At 41.9% G+C, this 21315-nt stretch overlaps 3 protein-coding genes across 4 annotated transcripts in view; 2 read left to right on the forward strand and 1 right to left on the reverse strand.

Annotated features, from left to right (window-relative positions):
- LOC111249698 (uncharacterized) overlaps positions 1 to 9849 on the reverse strand; it is a 49484-nt gene extending 39635 nt beyond the window's left edge. The window contains exons 1-2 of the mRNA XM_086987246.1: positions 9713 to 9849; positions 8607 to 8725 (exon numbers count right to left, since the gene is read on the reverse strand). The gene's annotated coding sequence lies outside the window, so the exon portion shown is untranslated. The remainder of the gene's footprint in view (positions 1 to 8606; positions 8726 to 9712) is intronic.
- Positions 9799 to 19764, forward strand: LOC111249695 (uncharacterized). The gene is made up of 4 exons (XM_022803918.2): positions 9799 to 10021; positions 10341 to 10540; positions 12456 to 12732; positions 12901 to 19764. Exons 1-4 carry the CDS (start codon positions 9799 to 9801, stop codon positions 14220 to 14222), a joined length of 2022 nt encoding a protein of 673 aa, XP_022659653.1. The 3' UTR covers positions 14223 to 19764.
- Positions 19389 to 21315, forward strand: LOC111248624 (coiled-coil-helix-coiled-coil-helix domain-containing protein 7). 2 transcript variants are annotated; one of them, XM_086987247.1, is made up of 3 exons: positions 19389 to 19769; positions 20411 to 20509; positions 21139 to 21315. In XM_086987247.1, the coding sequence occupies exons 1-3, from the start codon at positions 19707 to 19709 to the stop codon at positions 21247 to 21249; spliced, it is 273 nt and encodes a 90-aa protein (XP_086843373.1). In that variant the 5' UTR covers positions 19389 to 19706; the 3' UTR covers positions 21250 to 21315. The 2 variants fall into 2 exon arrangements, with proteins under 2 accessions (XP_086843373.1, XP_022657012.1); XM_022801277.2 differs by having other exon boundaries at positions 19396 to 19760.

Consider the following 21315-nt stretch of genomic DNA (forward strand, 5'->3'; position numbering starts at 1 on the left):
CACCAAGGCACATTCCCCTCTATTAGCTACTCCAGATCAGCTCGGCCGGCGGTTACCACTGAATCGGTGCTAGCATAGCTACCTATCGTAATTAACGGTGCTGTGGCATCAATATCGCGGGTGGCAGCACGCGGTGTATAGTGTTTCCTATTACGCCCAAGCGCTACCAGCGTGTCGACACTTACGCATCCTTTTTATTGTACTAATATCCGCAATGAACAATACTTAGTTAACGCTATATAGTTATACCATAGCTACTATTTAGTTACGAGGTTTTGGACATACATATCCTATTTAGGACCTGCCCACTGAGAACAACATAGGCGACGCTTCTTAGTGGCGTCGAGCGTTTTTACTGCGTTAGGAATTAATTTACGTATATATATATATATATATAGATATATATATAATTTAATTTACTGACCCTAAAATGACGCTCTGAAATGTATATAGTACGATGATAAAAAAGGGCAGACGCCGGCGTTCAGCGTTCACTGTCGTCTGATTTCAACAGTCGATGATACACATACGCACACACGTATGTGCATATATAGATTGAGTAATCACTTTCAAGCTGGTTATTCCACAGTGATTTCATTTATTTGGCTTAAGTTAGGAATAGCGTCATTGAGGGTTCTTCAGGGTAGTTGTTTCAATTTGTGTCCTGATAACTGCTCCGACTATCTCAATTACTAAAGAAGTTCATGTCGTCAGAATCCAATAAAGCTATGAATCTAAGTTTCGCATCTTGAAATAAATAAGTGTGTTTGGAACTGACAGTAGGGGTCATCGGCGTGTCATGAAATGCTGACAGGGTTGTCAACATTTATTGTTAGATGTGTTACAGTAGATATTAACGACAGGAAGTTTACTTATCAGGAAGTTTAAAGTTTAGTGACCAAGATCTTCCGTTTCCAAACCATGGCTCTATAATATGAATGAAACACTTAAATCCGTTATGAATTGTTTACGATACGGATATATCTCTATTGGAAGTGTCCTTCTTGGCAATCATGTTTATTCAGCATAATCGTCATTGACCACAATTACAATTTCAGTTTGGAACCTAAAGCACCCACTAATCATTTTCGTTATGTTCCTTCCTTTATCCACAAATAACTTTTTTTAATGATAACTATCCATCAAACGATATTGGTAGGTGTAAACTCGTTAATGTATCGCTAAAATACGCCACATATAAAAAAATTCCAGCGCGATTAAATTGTGAGTTGATAGCAGGCTGGAAGTCCCAAAGGCGCAGGGGCTCAAAAGGGCCGGGGAGCCTGAAAAACACGAAAAAAAAATCAACAAGGCTAACCGCTAAAGCCTATCTGGAGGACTTAATCGACAACTGATATTCTCCTTTTCATGGCACTTCATCTCTGGTTTAAAAATACAGGTCGATTAATAATGGCTTTTTGAGCGATTTTGCTAAATCTATAAACTTATCAAATTTATATTTTATCGAAACTCTTCGTTTTTGGCTCATAGACGTGAGATTTTCATCTCAGATTTTTCAAAGGCCACATGAAAACAAGCAATATTGCCAAATAGCAAAAAAAAAAAAAGCTTTAATCTTGGTTGGGTTTCGGCCAGTGCTAATAAATTGGGTAACAGCTTATCGTCGGTCAAAAACCAAAAAATGACAGGCCGTTTTTTTACTATGACGTGTTTATTGTTTGATTCTACAAAGAACGGGCTTACTTGAAGTATCAACAATAGCGGATCAGCGCATGCGCGCTACTCCAAGCAACCCGCCAAAATCTATTCGAATTTGAATACCCGACCGTGTATACATATAAAGCTTGTGTATCGATTAATGAATTCCATTCGGAGCAGCAGTCAAGACAAGACACTTCTCCTACGAACTTCATCAATAAAAATCAGAACAGCGGTTCGTTTCAGTTGAGCTCTTCCTAGTTTCTGATTGTACCCGATTTCTGGCGGAAGTTGGTTTTTCTTAGGAAACAAGTACCCTTTATGCCAAAAACGAATATCACAAGCCTATGACTTGTTGTCACTCGGACTTTCTTGTTTGCCACTATCATGTAATGGCGAAACACTACCCAGTTATCAGTCACCGGCAGCACATCGATATGGTATATATGTGCCTTGCCCTAGCAACCTTGGCCTACATAATGCGCCGTTTACCTGCCCACCCTAGCCGTCCAGATTATCTTAATTTTCCCGCTGGTTGCGTAATTCATAAGGAAAGACGAGCTGGATTCAAACTATTTCTTCTATCCGCCCTCCTTCCTGTTGGTTGCTCTGTTTATTTCGCACCATTAAAGCCCTGCATAACCACTCGACTACAGCTACTAGAAAAAAATTCTCTGTTGGTCCGCGACTTCCATTCAATTTAGTAATTGGTGCATAACCTTGGCCGAGTTCCTCGCACTTCATCGACGCTCAGCCACAGGCCAAAGAAAGATTAGAATAACATGAAGAAAAATTTTGCGGTGTCCTGATTGGAACCTTCATTTTATTAGATTCCATAATACATACTACTGGTTAGAGGTCCAGAATGTGATACAAGTCGCAGATATTGAACGTGAACGCGCCGAATTCATGGGAATCCACATAGCATAATCACTGAGTGAAGTAAGCGGGATTGATAAGGGAAGATGGGTGATGACGATACAATTAAGCCAGTCGTTATTGCACATTTTACAGTTCCCGCTTCCGCATTCGTTGCACTCTCGATAATGTTTTTCCGCTTCGCAAAGCTCGCTTCGCTTTAGGGAATACCTTCATAGCAACTGTAATAGATGGGGTGAAAACTACTAAGGAATTAAGGATCGAGTCATCGCCGAAGGTCTGGTAAGCGGCGTTGTAAATGTAGGCCGAATTCACCAGACCAAATGACTTTATCGAGGCCGGGAATGGTATGGCAGTAGAAAAGGAAACGGTCTTCGTTTATGAGTAAAATAATGGGGGGCCGAACAAAATGTTGTGTAATTCGAATTATTGAGCTGCGATGCTTTTACCGGAAAACGATATAAATAAATCGACAAAGAGTAAAAGCACGAACAGGAAGGTGCTGGAGAACAGTGGTGGTCGAACGGATTAGAACGAGTCAAAGTAATACAATCATTACTACTAAGTAACACTACGTCAATTTTTCCTCGCACGAAAATCGTCTGCATAAGGGGGGGGGGGGGTACAGCACAGGCCTTCGGATTTGACTCTTGGATCCTTATGCGCTGTTTTAGTTCTATAAGTATGATTCTAGGCCATCTTCAAGTACCCGCTTTCTGACAATACATTCTCTTATGGTATACCTGATCGCATCGTATGGGCGTATCATCGACGTTACTTTCTATAATAATAACGGTAAACGACCAAATCGCTTTCACTTTGCCCTATCGCGGCAACCATGCAGGCCTACAGATAGGCGAAACTAATACACCAAGCAATATTTTCGAGTCATATACAACATGTTCTACGCCTAACGCAAAATAAAGCAACCAATACATCGAAGAGTTCCTGTCGGCATAAGTATTCGTCCAGTAACAGATACGTTCGGTATGTACGCACCAATTTCTGTATACTTAGTAGTTTGTCCGCAGCGTCGCATCAACAGCAACAGCCGCAACAACAACGACATTATCGGTAACTTCACAGTCAATCTCCTCGTCCACCCGTCGATTTACGGCTCCTACGACCATGTTACAATACGCTATGCGCCTAGTGGACTGGATCCACTTGGAGATGAAGTCGGTCACGAGGTCTCTCTCCAGGTCTTTAGCAATCGACGGCTTCTATGTCAGTAGTGCGGACGTAGTGATGGCATCGACCTCGGCATCAACAGAGCCGGCGCGAACTGTCAGAAGTGCCGGCCGTCGTAGACCGAAGGCTACAACCAAGCCCGACTACAGCTTTGAGGCAGCCAACACGATCAAGCTGATGAGCGAAGAACTGCCGTTGCTCGAACGTTAATCCATCCACGTTCTCTGTTGTTGACTGCTACGGTACGTGAAGTACAGAACTACCGCCACAGGGGGGCAATTAGGCCTCGCGTCTATTACTTTCGCTGCTGTCGCTGCTGTATCTAAAGCCATGGCTAATGTCCCGCTTCTGATCCTGATGCAGCAGCGGCCGCAATTTTCGCTGTTGGTTTGCTGCAAGTGAGTAGACTGACTTGACGTTGGCGACGCTGATGGAGACGGCGCGCGTTCCGGCAACAGTCGCGACGGCTCTGTTTGACGCTTTCAGTTCTCGGTTCAGTTCACCCCACATTAGCTCGCTAGTCGCCGTTTCTTTGTTCGGTGGTCGAGACACGAGACTTCGATGAAGGTCAGGCGAAGCTACAAAAGAAAAAGTTGGAGAAACATAAGATTAAGGGTAAAGAAGCAACAACGTTCCGGTGCAGACGCACAAAAAGAAAACAGGGCAGGCCGAACACGTTTGCCCCAACTGCCGTCGACGCTATTTACGTCGTCTTTACCGTCAAGCGTCTCGGTTCAGCGACTCCGTCGACCAAGAATGGCGAAACCCGAACAGCCAACACCGAGCCGTCGCAACGTCAATCGAGGCGAAACTGCTGCCGCCAACTATTCGAATAATGGTCCACCGACGTAGACAAGCCTGCCAAACGATGGCAGAAACAAACGAGAAAAACAGCGGTTTGCTGCGACTAATGATGAAAGTCACTAGCAGGACCTTTTGTCCAGCAGAGGCAGCTCAAGGCAGTAGCCGTGGCGAAACAAAAACACAACCAAAATGCTTGCCGCGCGAGATGTACAGTTGTTGTGTGTGTATCTGTATGTGCTTTTGTTGTTGCAGTTTGCTGTTGGTATTTTGCCGCGTCTGCCGGCGATGCAGCCAGCGAAGCGCCATCCGTTGTACGGCTTGCTTCACTGGTTGATTGTTGACACAGTCCCTCTCTAGCAGAGACAAGAACAACCCACGTTGGTTATTTGGGTCAGCTGGTGGGCGGGTTTGCCGCTAATGCTCCAGCGGCAGTAGTCGAGTCTGTTGGGGACGCTTTGCCCTAAAAAAAAAAATCGAGACAGCAGCCCCGGCAGAAGCGCCATCGGCAGCGGTGGCCCCGGAGGAAAGTTCTTTTTGAATAAGAAGAACAACGAGTCCAGATGAAAGTGTCGTGGGAACGATGGCCGATAGAGACCCAGTAACCGAATGGGTCGAAGTACGAAAATGGGTCGAAGTAGGTATTTAAAGGAAGGGGGAGGGAGACATGAAGAGCAGCGATGGTAGGAGAATTCGATGATTCGGGGTTTGTCGCTTTTCGTAATTCGTTATTTGTTACTTCGAAGAAAACAAATATAGCAGTTTAGGCTGGCAAATGGGTTAAAAACTATATTAAATTATAAGGGACAGTTACAGACGTCAATGTAGTCAACTGAGTTTCGTTCCTAGGGTTTAGCTAAGGTAAAATGTAAGCTACTATGATGCATTTGACAAAGCTGTACAAATACATTTTGGCTATTGCCTTCTATCCTTTTCATATAATACTTGCCTTGCGGATTCGCATCATTCTTCTGGCGATCTATGCAAGTTTAACCATATGCCAGAGTTAACATCGTTATTGCTGAACTTCCACTCTGTAATAACTACTTTCCCGGTTATCATTTCATCTGCCCTCGGTTATATCATTATAGGATTTACGAACCAGTTTTCTATGGGAGATTGCAGGTTTCAATGATCTCTAGTCGGTAGCTCTCGTTTGTCCACGCATGAGCGGCTAAACTCTTTAGTTTCATATTCAATATGCGAACGATTTTTCGTGCTCAACACGTCAGCAACAACCTTTAACTACCTGTTTATACATCTTGGCCATACCCTTTTGTCATGTTAGTTAAATGGCGTCTCTCTGACCCTCAGTAGCTGTTCTTGGTGAAATTATCGTTATGTTTATTGCTAATATTATTATTATTATTATTTTTGTTGTCATCGTCGTCGTCTTCTTTTCCATTGTGGCTGTGGTTGTAGCTGTTCTCATTTCTATATTATCTTCAGACTGCTCTGACCCTCGGCCGGATTCTGTTCAAGTTCCTTGTTGACTGACGAAAGCCGGCCGACGGCCCTTGGATGCCGATGAGGATCGATGATTTCTTTAGTCGTTTCGTTTGGCCGACCAGGTGTTCATTCGATAGCAACTCTCCTCGACGCCCTCCATTCGCTGTTTGGTGTTGGCCGTACGACATAGGTGAGATTGACCGAAGACCTGAAACGACTAAAATCTAAACGATAACTGAGTTTAAGCCAGAACCAGAAGCGTCGGTCACCTAAGAACGTCCTGGCCGTTTGGATCGCTTTTTTCCCTGCTCGACTGAGTTGAAGAGACCGACGGTGCGAGAGGAAGGCCAAAGAAGGATGGCCCGAATCGCAGAGAAGTGTCCCGGAATAGCGGTTCCGCAACAAAGCGACTAGTAGCCAAGCCCGTGAATATATCTGTAGATGCTGTAGGGACGAACGGACCGGAGGAACCTATGTTGTCCTGGCTGGCCCTAGCTCAATGTTCTAAATGTATGTGTTTGAGGTTCAACAGCGACCAAAGCCAACTGCACGCCAGGCCGATCCAAACTTACCTACCTGCTTGGCAGCATCGCTAACGTCACCTTTTTCTTTATATTCGAGCTTCGGGCTTTCGGGCTTTAGATTTAGCATCGACAGACAGAAGCGAACAACGATGAAGATCTTAGTCTCTAGCTTCTCGTTCCATCAGTTCATTCACCGGTCGTCGAGAAGGGTCTACAGCCACGATGTGATCGTTGCCTACCGTTGCGGATGCGTCGGCCCAACTCGAGGTGGGAGACTTAGACGCAGTAACGACCGACAACTAAGGCACAGGGTCTAGGACATCTGTTCTATTGGATTCAAATAAGCGATCTAGCTGGGTTAAGTAAAGGCCGACTAAATCTTAAACCACTGCTACTGCTATTCACTGTGGAATCGTCAACGACGATCAGACATGCTCCTTCCGTTTCATAGAGGTTTTCATGTGTACGTAGGTCCCATCACTTCGGAACGCTTTCGTTGATTGCTTCTGCCGCCGCTGCTGTTTTTGCTGGCGTGGCGATCGCCACCACCGATGGCTGTACTGGTTGAACGCACCAGTCGTGCTGGGCCGGCGGCTGAACCCGGTCGCGAACGAATCATCCACCGCAAAGAACTAAATCTTCAGACCGGCAGCAGCAGCAATAGGTCTGGCTGGTCCTGGCTCAGACGCGGCATTACTGGTGACTTGGCTGCTTCGAGGTGGATGATGCATTTGCCGGTTCTGTCTTGGTTCTGAGCGTATGTGTGGATGCTGCCACAGATATATGTTAAGGGGAGAGGGCGGGGAAAGCCATGGGGTTCTAGTGACTGTGTAGATTCACAGAATCTACATGAGCAGCGGTGACCAGACTTGACCAGATTCGTCTGGTAGACAGGACGCCTTCTCTCTGGGGTAGTGGGGGTACAGAAGGAGGTTTTAACCGCCGGGCATTAGACGAGGGGCCAGCCTATCAGGGGCTTTGACTGGACGACCTAAAACTGGCGGACGACGCTCAACCCAAACTAGCAGACAGTGTGCCACCGAAACACTGGAGAGCAGCGACCTTTGTTGGGCATTCGATGTGCTCTACTCTCGGGGGCAGTTTTCTCAGTTTGCAAGTCGCACAATACTTACGAGACACACACAGATTCAGAGACCGACAGATACACAGAGGCAAAGTTATAGGCTAAAGGAACAGTAATGAACGGAGGTGTTTCTGGAGGGTTCAGAGCTGTTTCGTTTGTTAGGTCGTCAAAAAAAGGAATATGAATACGACGCGCATCCAGCTTAGGTTCAACATAAGAATTGCTGACGATCCACTTGCCTATAGACTGGATGTTGTTACCTGCTACTGCCTCCTTGAATTTAGACCTTGTCTTGATCGTCGCCAACGCGGCATTTGCAGTCGGCTACAACCAGATGTGACAGGTTAGGTTGAAGGCCGTGCAACGTTTGCTAGGTATACGCATATTCGTCGCGACCTCGTCAGTAGATGACAAGCCATGCAGGGTTGGTGCGATGCTTGAACCCTTAGCTACAGAGATTTAATGCATGCACAGGTTCGTGGAGATGACCACCTGCCAAAGTTTGATTGGTTAAATGTACACACACGAAGTATGGATATAAAGACAGGTCGAATCAGGAATCACCCGTCGAAATTCTACTCTGTAGGTGCTCTGCTGAGCTTTTAGATCCAAGGAAGAATTTCAGTCCCTCACGGGAACAAACTATGGTCTGCCAATACTACTAACAACATCAAATACTTGAATCGATACTTTCAGTTCGCATTATCACATGTAGAGCCTTTTCATTTTAGGTCAGCAATTACCGGCAAGAACAGGATATACAAAGAACTAGATCCAAAGTGATATGTTGCTTAACGTTATCGTTAAGATTGTTTTTTTTTTTTATCTCAATCCAATACATGTGTACATTCAAAGCGTGCATGGTATAATGTTAGTAATTATTCTATATAGCCAGCTGACATATGTTTCGTGTTTCACATTAATGAATAATATATGTTTGTTGTTGTTGTAGTAGAAAAAAACAGCATCTGTTTTTCACGGGACAAGTTTTCTTGGCCACTTTCGTGCTGCCATGTTACCTTTTCGTTGTTGCCGTCCAGTTGCCGGGACCGAATCGTGACCTCACGAAACTAGGTAGAAATTGCTGTTTGATAGAGACGCTCTGTTCTGTCCACGAGTTTGGTATGTTTCCGTGTACCTGCCGGTCCAGGTGAATACAATACGATATAAAATTAAGGCTGCACGGTCTGTACGGAGGGGATTCGGCTCACAGCGCAAGGTCCTACGGAGACCAGGTAAACGTTCTGAAATAGGCACACGATCTTGATACGAATCGTGCTGAGAACAAACGCAGTACCTCGCACCACCAGAACAGCTATTTTAATTGTGTAACGATGGTCCACGGCGAATCGATAGAGTGAAATTAATCTATTTGGCCGAATAAAGCACTCGTTTTGCCTAAATAATGTTACCCTATACAGTTCGTCAGTGGATTCTTGTAGACAGGATCATGTGATAATGCTGATATATCTTACAGAACAGTACCTAGGTATTTAACGTCAAATCGAATACTGGAATGACGTTGGGTCCTATTTGATAGTTACACTGAACTAGGGGTATCTACTAGTTTGGTGAAGAATAGGGCTTAAAGTGTAGCAATTTAATTTGATTACACTAGCAATTCTAGACATTTGATCCTGAACGCACAAATTCCGCCTGGAACGTCTTCAAAGGCTTTTAGTTTATTTTAGGGGAGCAGGGTTTGAAAATGGTGGATGCACATCCGTCATTGGCTGCCAACGATGCCGCCAACTGTGAGACCCATGAACAAACCAAATCTGAATTACCCATCAACACCCCAGGGTCGAAACTGAGTTACTATTATTTACATGGAACGTGTCTTTGAAGTCTACTTAGATGAAATTACCTTATTAAGCTTGTACGCTTACAAGCATACCAGAAAAATCTACAATTGTTGAGCTTGAAGTCGAAGTAGTATACTAACAAAATTGCTTTTACGCAAAATCTTTACTTCTATAAGTATATGTGTTTTTTTTGTACAAGCAAAGCCAACACCTAATAATCCTTCCGCTTAAATGGATCGACATCACCCAATGTTGATATGATTCAAGCAATACAAATTTTAAAGGTTATCTTATTGAATTACTATTGAACTGACTCTCACCCTTTCTAATTCAGTTAAGCATCTTTTCAGACATGACAAGGTTCCCGATGTAACCACTGACGGCACTCACGAGTACCAGATGTATCATGCATGACGCCTGTTCACTGCGCGTCCCGCAGGCCCATGACCAAATCGAAATCCAGATCCAAATACCGAACCACGAGACCAGCCATAACGACCATAGCAGCATCAATATTCATAATAATAATAATAATAATATTATTGCAAACTCGAACGACCTCGGAAACGAAAATCCGGACGAGCAGATTAAAGTCTTGGAACCTCTTATCGCCGTTGCCTCGCTAAGCGGTAAAGAACGAGAAAGAGCACATTCGAGAAATGTTTTAGTATGTCCATTTACTACGCAACAATTAGGTATCGTCGAATGGTTTTGGTCATGTAATAAACTAAAGCGAGCATAAAAAAATCAGAAAATTCTTTACGATGAACTATCCCTTTTTCGAAGATTTGTAGGGGACAGATGCTATAATTTTTGGAGACTATCTTTATTTTTCTTTGTTATTTTCTCTAGTCAGTTTTCACTAAATTTTGACGAAAATCTCCTGATTGCTCTTCGGGTTACTAATAACATCGCGAATATTATATTTCTTCTCTACGGGAATTTCAGGCGTGGAGTGGCGAGACTACTTGTGCAGTTGTCCGGCAAAGGGCTGTGGCTTGACATTCGCTAGCGAGCCACTTTTGCAAGAGCATATGCTTACAGCGCACGATCAAATGATGCCACCCGATTATCAGGGCCTGGTAGGGCCAGGACCTCCAGGGCATCAAGGACTCGATGAGCCTGCAAATCATGATGGGGTCTACCCGGTAAGGTTGAAATGTTTTATCATTTTTTGTGGGAGTTGATTATTATGCTTTTGGTTTAGAAAAAATTAACAATTTTAATTTAAGAAGTTAACATTTTAAATTATACGTGCATGTCAATATAATATATAACAAATTCGAAACCCAATAGAGTATATTTTATAAATATCAGGAAAGGTTTCGGCTTTTTTTTTAACTATTAACTGTTACTTAATTTTCTTTGATCTATAGCAAGAAACTGAACATAAAGGGAACAGAATCGCTGAATTTCAACGTTCTGTTCGACTCGACTCAGTAATCAACCAATACATAATGTCAATGACCTTAACAAGTACAAAGGAATAATTATGGCTAAAGTAAATTACACCCGCACAAGCTTCTACAAAACATCGAGATTCGTCAGAATCGATCCGTCGACTACCCCCTGATACGCATTGCGTCTAATGCTCCTCTTGTGCTCAGGTCTCTGTCCCTAAATAAACGAGATGAAGCTCTTTTAGCGCCGAGTCAGCCACCGAGCTACAAATTCGGTTGTTCAGTTCTTGAAGAACTACGCAGCGAAGCCTTGGCGATTCGTCTAGGTTAGCCATTAGCGTTACTAGGCGAACCCAGCTAGTTTAATGCTTAGCCACCGCTCGAAAGGTAACAGGAGCAACGGACAACACAGAATACGCTGCGTTGTTCTTAAATGGAAGTTCGGAATGTTAGGCGATTTTTGGTGCCTAGACGCGTTCGACTTTGACTGATGATAGTTTGATCGATAAATGTAATTTGTGTCAGCCATAAAGGCAGTCTAACGAATTGCACGCTATAGCGTTTCCTGGAGGAACATTTGTGGGCAATCACTAGCGTAATCACTAAGCGTAGTAGCGTTTCTATTTTTACATATTGTATACTGATACGGCAGTTAGGATATACAAAGCTGTTTCTTAATACAACGAGTGTGTACTCTGCAAATGATTAGAGAAGATAAGCAAACCCCCTGCGGAAATAAGCCACATCTAGATTAAAATTAGAAAATACTTTTAAAACTTGTTTTGTTTAATCACGTATGTTATAAGCTAAGAGGATGCGAAAAACATTTCAGGCGTTTTCTTTTATCGAATAATAACTTTATTTTAAATACTATCAAATATCAGTCGCCCTTTAAATTACATACTTAAATCATTCGTGTTCCCTGCCGTTGTCACAAAGTGGAAAACGGCTGTTTTATTACCCGCAAGTACCGTCGCAAGAAGGTAGTTAAAAAATTAAGTGTCATCTTGCAAGAACGTAATCAGAGTTAGGCACTGACTACCAGTTATACGGAAACTTCCGTAAATCTGCTTCGCAAAATAAAACGATAAAAGCTAAGAAATTTTAAAAGATTGTTGTAGGTATCTCAACAAGACACGTTAAGGGAAAACTTTACAAACTTCAATCAATGCTGCTACGATGCGTTATCGCGCAGCCATTCAGCAAACTCGCATGTCACTGCCGACAAGAACGTTGCTGAATCTAAGACTTTGCGATCTTAGTTTAAAAATTCTCTTGCTTGCATAAAAGTTCGCGCCACAAACGGATATGGCGACCTACGACATTCAGTTACCACCTTACCGATACTTACGTCTATAATTATGTAGCTCAATGAAGAGTTTTGCTTCTTTTTTAGATGTTTTATAGAAAAACCGAGAAAGTAAGGAACTTTTCATAGTTGTATAGTATGACCGGATGCAAACTATTAACGATGCCTACATGCATGCTTCCTACCAGGCATGTTTCCTTCAAAGAGACACATGGTTTTGATTAAAACCAAATACTCATGTTATTACCAATTTATTATGTCTATAATATGGATCTTCGAAGTTCTAATCACACGTAGCGTTTACCGTATAAGGTAATTGAATGGTCATCGTTCTATTCGATGCTTTCTCAACAGTGCCCACTCTGTGATTCCACCTTCGATTCAAAGGACCTTCTGGAGGAGCACATTGACTCCCATCAACAGGATCGAGGAATACTCGAATGCGACTTCTGTGGTGTGGAGTTCCTATCACGACTCGAACTGACAAAGCATATGGCATTACACGCCCAGGAATCGCAGGGCGATCCCCAGTGTCAACTCTGTGGGAAGTTTTTCGCTAGCCGTGACGAGGCCATTTTACATCTGAAGGTGCATTCGACACCGGGCTCACCTGGTAGCCGAATCATGAAGCGTGAGTGAATACTGTGTACTTATTAGTAATATGCCGCATAATAATTACTTGAGCTCAATTTAGCCAATCATGATACGTCATTCAACTCCGCCCACTGACATTTTTTAATAGTATAAGTAAGCTAACATTTTTTTTCATGAGTATATTATCGTGTTTTTCCATTTGCAGAACGCAAATTCAAATGTGAACGCTGTGACCGGTCATTTTTTACGCGTAAAGATGTCAAACGCCACATGGTTGTCCATACGGGCCAAAGGAATTTTGTCTGTCAATACTGTCCGCAAAAGTTTGGTCGTAAAGACCATCTCGTGCGGCACACGAAGAAAACCCACACAAACGGGACGACTGGAGGCGGCAATAATAACAATAATAATAATAACAACAACAACAACCCAAGTGCCACGAACAACAACACGATCTCAGTGAGTAGCGGCCTCGTATCAAGCAATCAGGGAGCACTCCAATCGAACGTTGTGGGCAACGGCAGCGGGAGCCAGGCCCTTGTGCCAAACTCATCTGTTCCCTTATCTGATCCCGGTGTGAGCTCGACGACCGGGCTACTTCCACCCGAACCTGCCCCGCCCCAAAGTCCACTTCTTGGACCATCCATGTCGAGCCAACAGCAAGTGATAATGCAGTCATCAGGTCATTCACACCCCCACTCATCCGCTCCCCCGGGCACCCCTGGAACCCCAGTTCTGGTTAAGGCAGAAGGATCCGGCCAACAGCAGCAACAACAATTGGCGTTCAGCTATAGTGAGCTATCACCTGCGCAGGTCGCCGGAACTGCGGCTCAATTCCAGCTCGATGAAGTGGTTGCCATCCCTCAACCGCCCCAATTGCTTACACCTCTGGCTGCATCGACTTCGACGATCAGCAACAGTCATCATCAACTTGTCGTGAACTCCCCTCCATCGGTGACCGTCCTCCCGGCGGGTGCTGGCCTTGGCGGCTTAAACGGCGCAGGTGGCCTTAACGTCAACTTGAATGTCAGCGTTCTTCAATCGGGAAAGGACCCACTCGTATCACATCCCTCGTGGCCTGCAACTTCCTCAGCGACGCCTGCGGCCTATCTTTCACCATCATTTAGCTCGTACTTTGTTGACGATGAAAACCGCAATGCGGTGCCTTTGACCCTAAAAGGAGGCGACCCTTTGCCGTCAATGGCGACGCTCACATCTTTGCCATCCTCATCGACGAATGCAATTACAACTAATGCGGGTTTGCCCAGTATGACATCAGATTTCCATCCGAGTTCCACATCCAATAATTCATATTTTACGCTCATGCCGATTATCTCACAGAATCCGCCTGTTGGAATCGGCGTTGGAGTTGGAAATTACTATAGCGTTGGGCCAAGTTCTGGTGGAGGCCAGGGGGGACTTTCACCCCTGTCTCCGACATCACCTCAGACGACAACCCCGTTAACTCCACCGCTAGCCGACGGCCTTGGCTCACCTTTGCCCCACTTTAGTCAAGCCTTTCAATAAGTGCTACCCGATGACACTCTAATCGAAAGATCCGTACCGATATCCGTGTTTCCATGAAAGTGAATAGGTGAATGGTATTTTAGTACACCAACCCCTCAAAGAGGAAATTCACCTCAGCCAAAAACAAAGAAGTTGAGAGTTGTCAAAGTTTATCGGCATTGATTCTAACGATCGGTATTATGAAGCGCCTTTGATACAGTAAGCCGAGTAGGACGTACATAGACTTCAGACAGCATTATTGTTCATATTGTTTAGTACCAGTGCCTTACGATTCATGAGATCCTGAAAATGCAAAGGCGACAGCCCACTGCATCTTCCGGTTTTCTTTATAAGACTATCGAGCAACAACAGGAGCAAACTGTTCGATAGTCTATGAAACGTTGGCAGTCTGTAGCCCCTGTAAGATCACAAAAAGATGTCTCTCCGAGGCTTCGAATTCGCTAATATCTTGTATGATCTAATCCTACAAATCATAATTAGAAAAAAAAAACTATTGACACATTGCACTCTAGTAAGAGCGTGCAAGGACTGACAGTCGACAGCAACATGTCGGCGAGGAGAAAGCCTCTACGAATACATATATACAACGTAACCTATTTCGACTGAACTGATTAGACAACTTTGCCTCCGTACAACTCACTGACAAAACCAATTTTGAAGACGAAGCCGTCAGTAACCAGGCATGCCGATATACATACTGTACAGCTACTATATAAAATGTTACATTTATAGAATTGACCTACCTGAATACCATCTACCTCATTTAGAAAGCAATGGGCTCAATATTAGCTCCAGAGACACCTCACCTTAGAAAGTGAACTTTGACAACGGTGAAACGAAGTACCAAACCTCGGAGGTATAGTTTAAATATTATAGGCTATAACTGGGGTGTTAGCAGAGCAAAGTGCAAACAGTACCTGATCTCATTTAGCAGAACGGCACTAGTCGACGTATACGCAAAGAAATATACAGAGAAATACATAGGTAAACAACTATACAAACAATCGTACGAAGGGTACGTAATTCATTTATCGGAATTGGTCATTATCTCGGACAGAGAGAGGAGATACGGGACAGTACAATATAGCTTGATTGGTCAAGTCATTTGGTAATGTTGATGGTCGTTAAAGTCAATTGTTGAATCATAATTCTCATTAAACTGAAAGGTGTGTTCTTTGACGTTGAAGATTTTCCCCATTAACTACCTAAATCTAACGTGGTTAGTTATTTTACCACACTTGTTGCTGGTGGCTTTGTTACCCAACTATGACATAGGTCATACATGAGTTTATGAGATAATTGAGTTCGTTCATGCAATGAACGATAGAATTTGTTGTGGCAGATCTACAAAATTAGGGTCCAAAAAATTCAGAGTTTAACTCTGACCAGATGCAAACTTTGTTTACCTTGAAATTGTGGAAGGTGAAACAAACCACTTGACAAAATCCCACTACTTTCTCAAAAAGCATTAGACTCTATTGTTTGATCGGGATTGAACTATAAATGTTCCATGTACTGGTTCACCATTGTTAGTTGATTATGATGCGAGTACCATAATGATCGAAGGCGGCCCCTTTGACTTTAAAATGTTCAAACTGCACCTATTAGTTCAAAAAACGTTTGTGCAACAACAAAAGAAGATGCTGCCCCAATCTCGGGCTATAAATATACGGCATGTTAGCGAAAGATCTCCGATGAAGCTATGCTAGTTGACGTCACTTGTACAAATAGCACTTTACACAATACTTTGCGTATATATATATATATATATATATATATATATATATATATATATATATATATACATGTGTCTAGTTTTAGGTCCCACTGTATCTAACCGCATTTATTTCGATATGGCTATATCTTGTTCGACTGCTATTATTACTCGTTCAGTGAGAGAACACTGAGCTTTTCCCGTGTTATAAACAATGAAGTTGCTAGTCTTCAAACGAATTGCTTTTGTTGCTAATAATAGATTTCGAATTCGACAAGTTTGTTAGCTAAGCTCAGGGCCTCTTGTACATCCCGATGCACGTTGGCCGTTAGTAAGTATCAGTTACATTGAACTTACGCCGTACCAAGGACCAGGAATTCATTATCGAGGAATCGTTGATTATCATGTTCGTTTGATCCCAAGAATGGACGAGAAAAAGTAACGCGATGGATATGGATCAAATATTTTTGTAATGAAAATTTTCCTTAACATCAACACCAGTGCCAAAATGGTCGTGAAGCGTCGAGGCAATTAGTTGAAGGCGTTTTCGAAACGTTTCTGTCAGTATATATATACTATTCTATGTACAATTTGCTCTGATTTCGAAAAATACCTTTTACTCATTTCACTATTCAACTGGTGGGTAACGTACGAACTTGATTCAGTTTGATACGACAAATACAAGTTTATATCTTTGCTTCTTATTTACTGAACATTTTAACGAATACAGTATATTTAAGGCCGTCCTACATTTTTTCCTTATAAATTTGATAATTTTCATCGAGTATTATACCCGGCCCGTTAAGTGCGTCGATAAAAAAACTTCACTCCGATATGGTGAAAAATCTAGTCCTAGTTTTTGTATTCGGTTTGCCTCTAGGAATTTTGAATTTCGTTCTAATCGAAAAATCATGAGTTTCTTCGTAAGCAATTTTTTCCATTAAAAAATCCTATATATACATATACATGATGAAATAGCAAACGTCACTAAAGCTCACAGCCGACGTGTAGCGATCAACGATAATTGCATAGTTCCTATCATTCGCACCTTAACATGTTGTATATATTGTACAAACACTCATTGCCATATATATACAAATGCATATGAATATTTCGGTACTGCTGCTGCCTTTAGTTTGAAAATATAACAACGACATTGATTGTTCAGTGCACTTGTCGTACGCGGCTTAGTCTGCAAAAACCGAAGAGGCAGTTAATGAAAAATCAATGATATACCTCGTGTAGAAGTCCGCAACAGCGCACCAATGATCGACTAATGTTTCACGGCGATAAGTTAGTTTAAGCAACGATAACAAATCCGTTATGAACCGTTAATGACCGTTAATTAACACATTGTTATTAAACTAAGGAGTTCTTTGCCGTCTTGAGGCGCTACCTATTTTGTCTCAATATTAAAATTGCGTCGGCTTCGAACGCAAAACAAATAATACCTTTAAAATATAGATACATGAATAGACATAATATGCAAGCACGCAGGCAAACGGAGAAGAGTGAACAAAGCGATCTCGACAATGCACAGAGTGGGATAGCCCTAACGCATCCCCTCAGAAGCTTTAGTCCAAGACGGGAACTTGGAGTACGTGTTACTGAAGAAAGGCGGTGTTGTTCTCAATGGTGGACGAGGATTTTCTGTGGACCTTTACCCCATTTTTATCACAATATTCATTTTGACCCGTTGTATGACGCAAGAGATGAGTAATGTCATGTATCGAATGTGGGATAGATACAGAAGGTATATGAGACACAACGTCGATCTCGCGGGAATCAATCATGTCGTCAGCGTCAAAAACATAACGCTAGAACAGTAGAGAAAATCAGCGTCTAAACTGGTTGTCAATTTTTCTGTATGAATATAGGATTGGAGGGCTTTGTTTCATAGATATGGGGCGAACATCGAGGCGTTCGAGTCCATTGAATTTTTTAACAGTCAAATTTTCCAAAACAAGATCTTACTTACATATGGCTAAAAATGGATTAAGGAATGAATAGAATGTATGACATTCAATTATGCATTATTAATAATGTAGTTCTTTCACAACTCTGTCGTAATTGGATGTGACATCGTCGTCACACTTTGTCGTGTCAGGCCGTTTTTTCTTCTTCAGGAAAATAGTGCTAAAAATATAAGAAGCAAATCCAATGCTGCGAAAGGAGAAGAGGTCAGTTCTATGTTGTTATTGTTGGACGTATTTTCTGCGCAAATTCTAGCGATTACTGCGTGAATCGACCCTATGATGGACCCGCCAACATTAAACACCAATCGAGAGTGCGGTGCAACCTAATGACCCCGGTGAAAGCTGCGCCCGCTTGTTGTCCGACGTTGTTGTGGCAACGGGCAGCTTCAATCAATAAATAACTAAAGAAATCGAGGCGGTACAATTATAGATAAATAAACAATTATATATATATATATATATATATATATATATATATATAAAGGACGAAGAAGAAATGCCAATACAACCAATTACGAGTTAACTGACTGAATAATTCTAAATAATAAGTGGAATATCAATTAACTTTTTGGAAGATAATAAAAAAAACTAGGAAATGTGTTTATAAAAACTTTTTTGTTTGCATAATCTGGAATGGCCGATATGACGTTGATGCAGTTCAGCTCCATCTACTTTAACCTCTGCCCTCTACATCAGGACCCGTATTCGATTTTTTTCGAAAATTCTGTCACGCTTCTAGTGGCAAAAGCTGCCAGTCAGATTTCTTCGATAAGAAATACACATTATATATATATTTTTTTATACAATTTATATATATACCTATTTTACTCAATAAACAAACAACAGTTTATAAAAATTATCGTGCATCATGTTTCGTTATATATTTCATGCTATATAGGGAACTATGCGAATATAACATTAAAATATATCTTTTTTGGTCTTACTCGGTCAATTATGTAGCCTCATAATTTACATAGCATTTTGCGAGACCACTTTGTGGTGCATTCTATACACCTCAGCCAAATACTGCTATGGCGAAGTTGCTATTCCGTTATAGTGCAGTGGCTTACGTTTTGGCCAAACTTAGACAGTCGACAGAATTCGGGCACAAGCAAGCTTCATGTCGTGCTGCACAAGATCAGCCGTCTATAGTACGATTACGGGATTGCGTACTTGGAGTATAAGACATACTGCAGATACGAACGTTTTTACCCTTAGTGGTTTCGCAGTACCGTGTTTGCCTACAAAACTTGAAAATGCGTGAGGTAATTTAGGTTCGGAACTAGGTATAGATACATTTCGTTTTTTCAGGTTAATACTCAACCATCCAAAGCAGTATTTAACTAACACAGTGCCTGACGCTAAAAACTGGTACTCACGTTAGACAACTAGCGCGATATAAACAGCAGGAAAGATTTGGCGTCAGTGAGGGCCAAAAAAACACCGTCTGCTACTAATGGTAACAACCGCACTGACAAACAGACGACATTGAAGCGACAATGAATCACGCGTTCCCAAAGCTAATCTAAAAGCTTTTTTACCGAATTACATAATAAATAAACATGTGGTGTCAGCTAATTCAAACTTAGACTACCACTTTACGCGAGTTACTTCGAAAATTCTTCTTCAACGATATGACAGACATTTCCGTGAATGAATGAAACTTGAAAAAGGGATTACATATATGTATGAAACCTTCATTGCCGCAGTTAACCCGTAGGTGTGTCGAATATCTTGAACGAAGTTTGTTAGATTTTAGCGGAGTTTTTGTCAAATAGAAGTTGCGCTTTCACGATGTCTAAGTCTAATATGCGAAAAGACCAAAACGAAAACAACCCCTGTCTTCGGGTAAGTTGGGTCGGTACTTCATATAAAATTTGTTTGGCTTGTTCAATGCAATAATGATAACAATAACAGTGCTTTATGTGTAACTGCAAATATATGTAATAACCGTCGGAATTTTTATTTGAAAACGATATCAATCAAGAAGTGATAAGTACTAATTTATTTTGTTGTCTATTTGTAAGTGGAAATTAATTCCATCGTACACATAATGTCAACACAGTATAAGCAACTGATGAATAAATAAATAGTAACTGGACTAATCTTTCCCTTCGGGCTCGAATCATGATTTCATAATTCGAGCTGGTCTGTAGCTGACGTCAGATAGACGCGCGTGTGCCAAGAACAGAGCCTGAATTTTGGTAAGCTACAACTAAGGTGACGTAAATTATTAACACCGTAGAGGCTCGTGGTTCGAATCCCTATATAGCATCTACGAATCAAACCAGTCATTTACACTTGTAGCTTTGTTAAAGAAAGGTTGTTTCCTCATTGAAATATTTGAAGATTGGGCTAGGACGGGGCGTGTTTGAAAGTTGGACCAACATCGTATATTTAAGTATTACGCCTTTTACGATGCTTTGCTGTATTACTGTATACATTGCCAGTGTTATTGAGAGATAGTGACGACAACAAAATATTCAATTTTATTTCAGGAACAAGAAATCAGTTTAAAATGTTTGGAGCAAAACGGCTACGATAAAGACAAATGTGGCCTGCAATTCTTAAATTACAAACGCTGCAAAGTGTTTTGGGTGAGTGACTCAAGGTTACATGTGCGTAGACTTTTGATGCTAGCAAGTTTCAGTTACGTCATCGAGGACCTCCTTTTAGGCACCAGTCTTCCGAAACCTTGATCGCGCAATAGTAAGGAGTGTGCCTTTTGACCTATGAGACATTCAGTGGACACATTATTCTATGTTAATGAAACACCCATGCAATAAGGAACACATTGTAATTAACCTCAATTCGTAATCGCTTAGTGCAAATTCTTCGTGTGTCTAGCCGCTTTTCATTCGAAAGATACTGCAGGCTTCCAAAAAAAGAGTCGGGTAAAAAGCAAAGCAGCAATAGTTTTAAACAGTAGACTTTTCATATTTAGAAGCTAGAAGTTGCCTGTTTGCCCTCCGCTATGATATGAAGTTAGGATTGTGAAATAAAGTCCCTTATTCAGAGGCTATTTGACCCTTGCATATTACTAGTGTTCATAGATCCACTGATTTAATACAGAAGTTGTAAAGTTCCACTTATGATTTTGTCGCTCTAAAAAGCTTAAAGGTGGTTTAGCGGATACATGAGCAAACTCTTGGTCGATCCCAGTTGAGTACACGAAAACAATATGTGCTTCGATGATAATTGAAATGTGATGTTATTTTGCTTTCAGACTCGAGTCATCAGAGATAGACAAAGTAGAGGCATTTCTCCTGACCTTCCTCCGATTGAAGAAAGAGCGCGTGCTAAGGAAGAGTATTTGAATATATTCGGTCTACACTAAGATATTTAGAAAATTGTCAAAATATATCAAAACATTTTCTGTATTATAGTGTTGATTCGCTGTAAA

This window comes from Varroa destructor, unplaced genomic scaffold (assembly GCF_002443255.2).
Source record: "Varroa destructor unplaced genomic scaffold, Vdes_3.0 BEIS01000004.1, whole genome shotgun sequence".
NCBI classification, from domain to species: Eukaryota; Metazoa; Arthropoda; class Arachnida; order Mesostigmata; family Varroidae; genus Varroa; species Varroa destructor.

Coding starts and splice junctions, on each gene's coding strand:
- LOC111249695 (XM_022803918.2), top strand. CDS start 9,799: ATGCATGACGCCTGTTCACTGCGCGTCCCGCAGGCCCATGACCAAATC. Junction 10,022..10,340: donor CGCCGTTGCCTCGCTAAGCG/GTAAAGAACGAG, acceptor CGGGAATTTCAG/GCGTGGAGTGGCGAGACTAC. Junction 10,541..12,455: donor ATCATGATGGGGTCTACCCG/GTAAGGTTGAAA, acceptor CTTTCTCAACAG/TGCCCACTCTGTGATTCCAC.
- LOC111248624 (XM_086987247.1), top strand. CDS start 19,707: ATGTCTAAGTCTAATATGCGAAAAGACCAAAACGAAAACAACCCCTGT. Junction 19,770..20,410: donor CCTGTCTTCGGGTAAGTTGG/GTCGGTACTTCA, acceptor ATTTTATTTCAG/GAACAAGAAATCAGTTTAAA. Junction 20,510..21,138: donor AACGCTGCAAAGTGTTTTGG/GTGAGTGACTCA, acceptor TTTTGCTTTCAG/ACTCGAGTCATCAGAGATAG.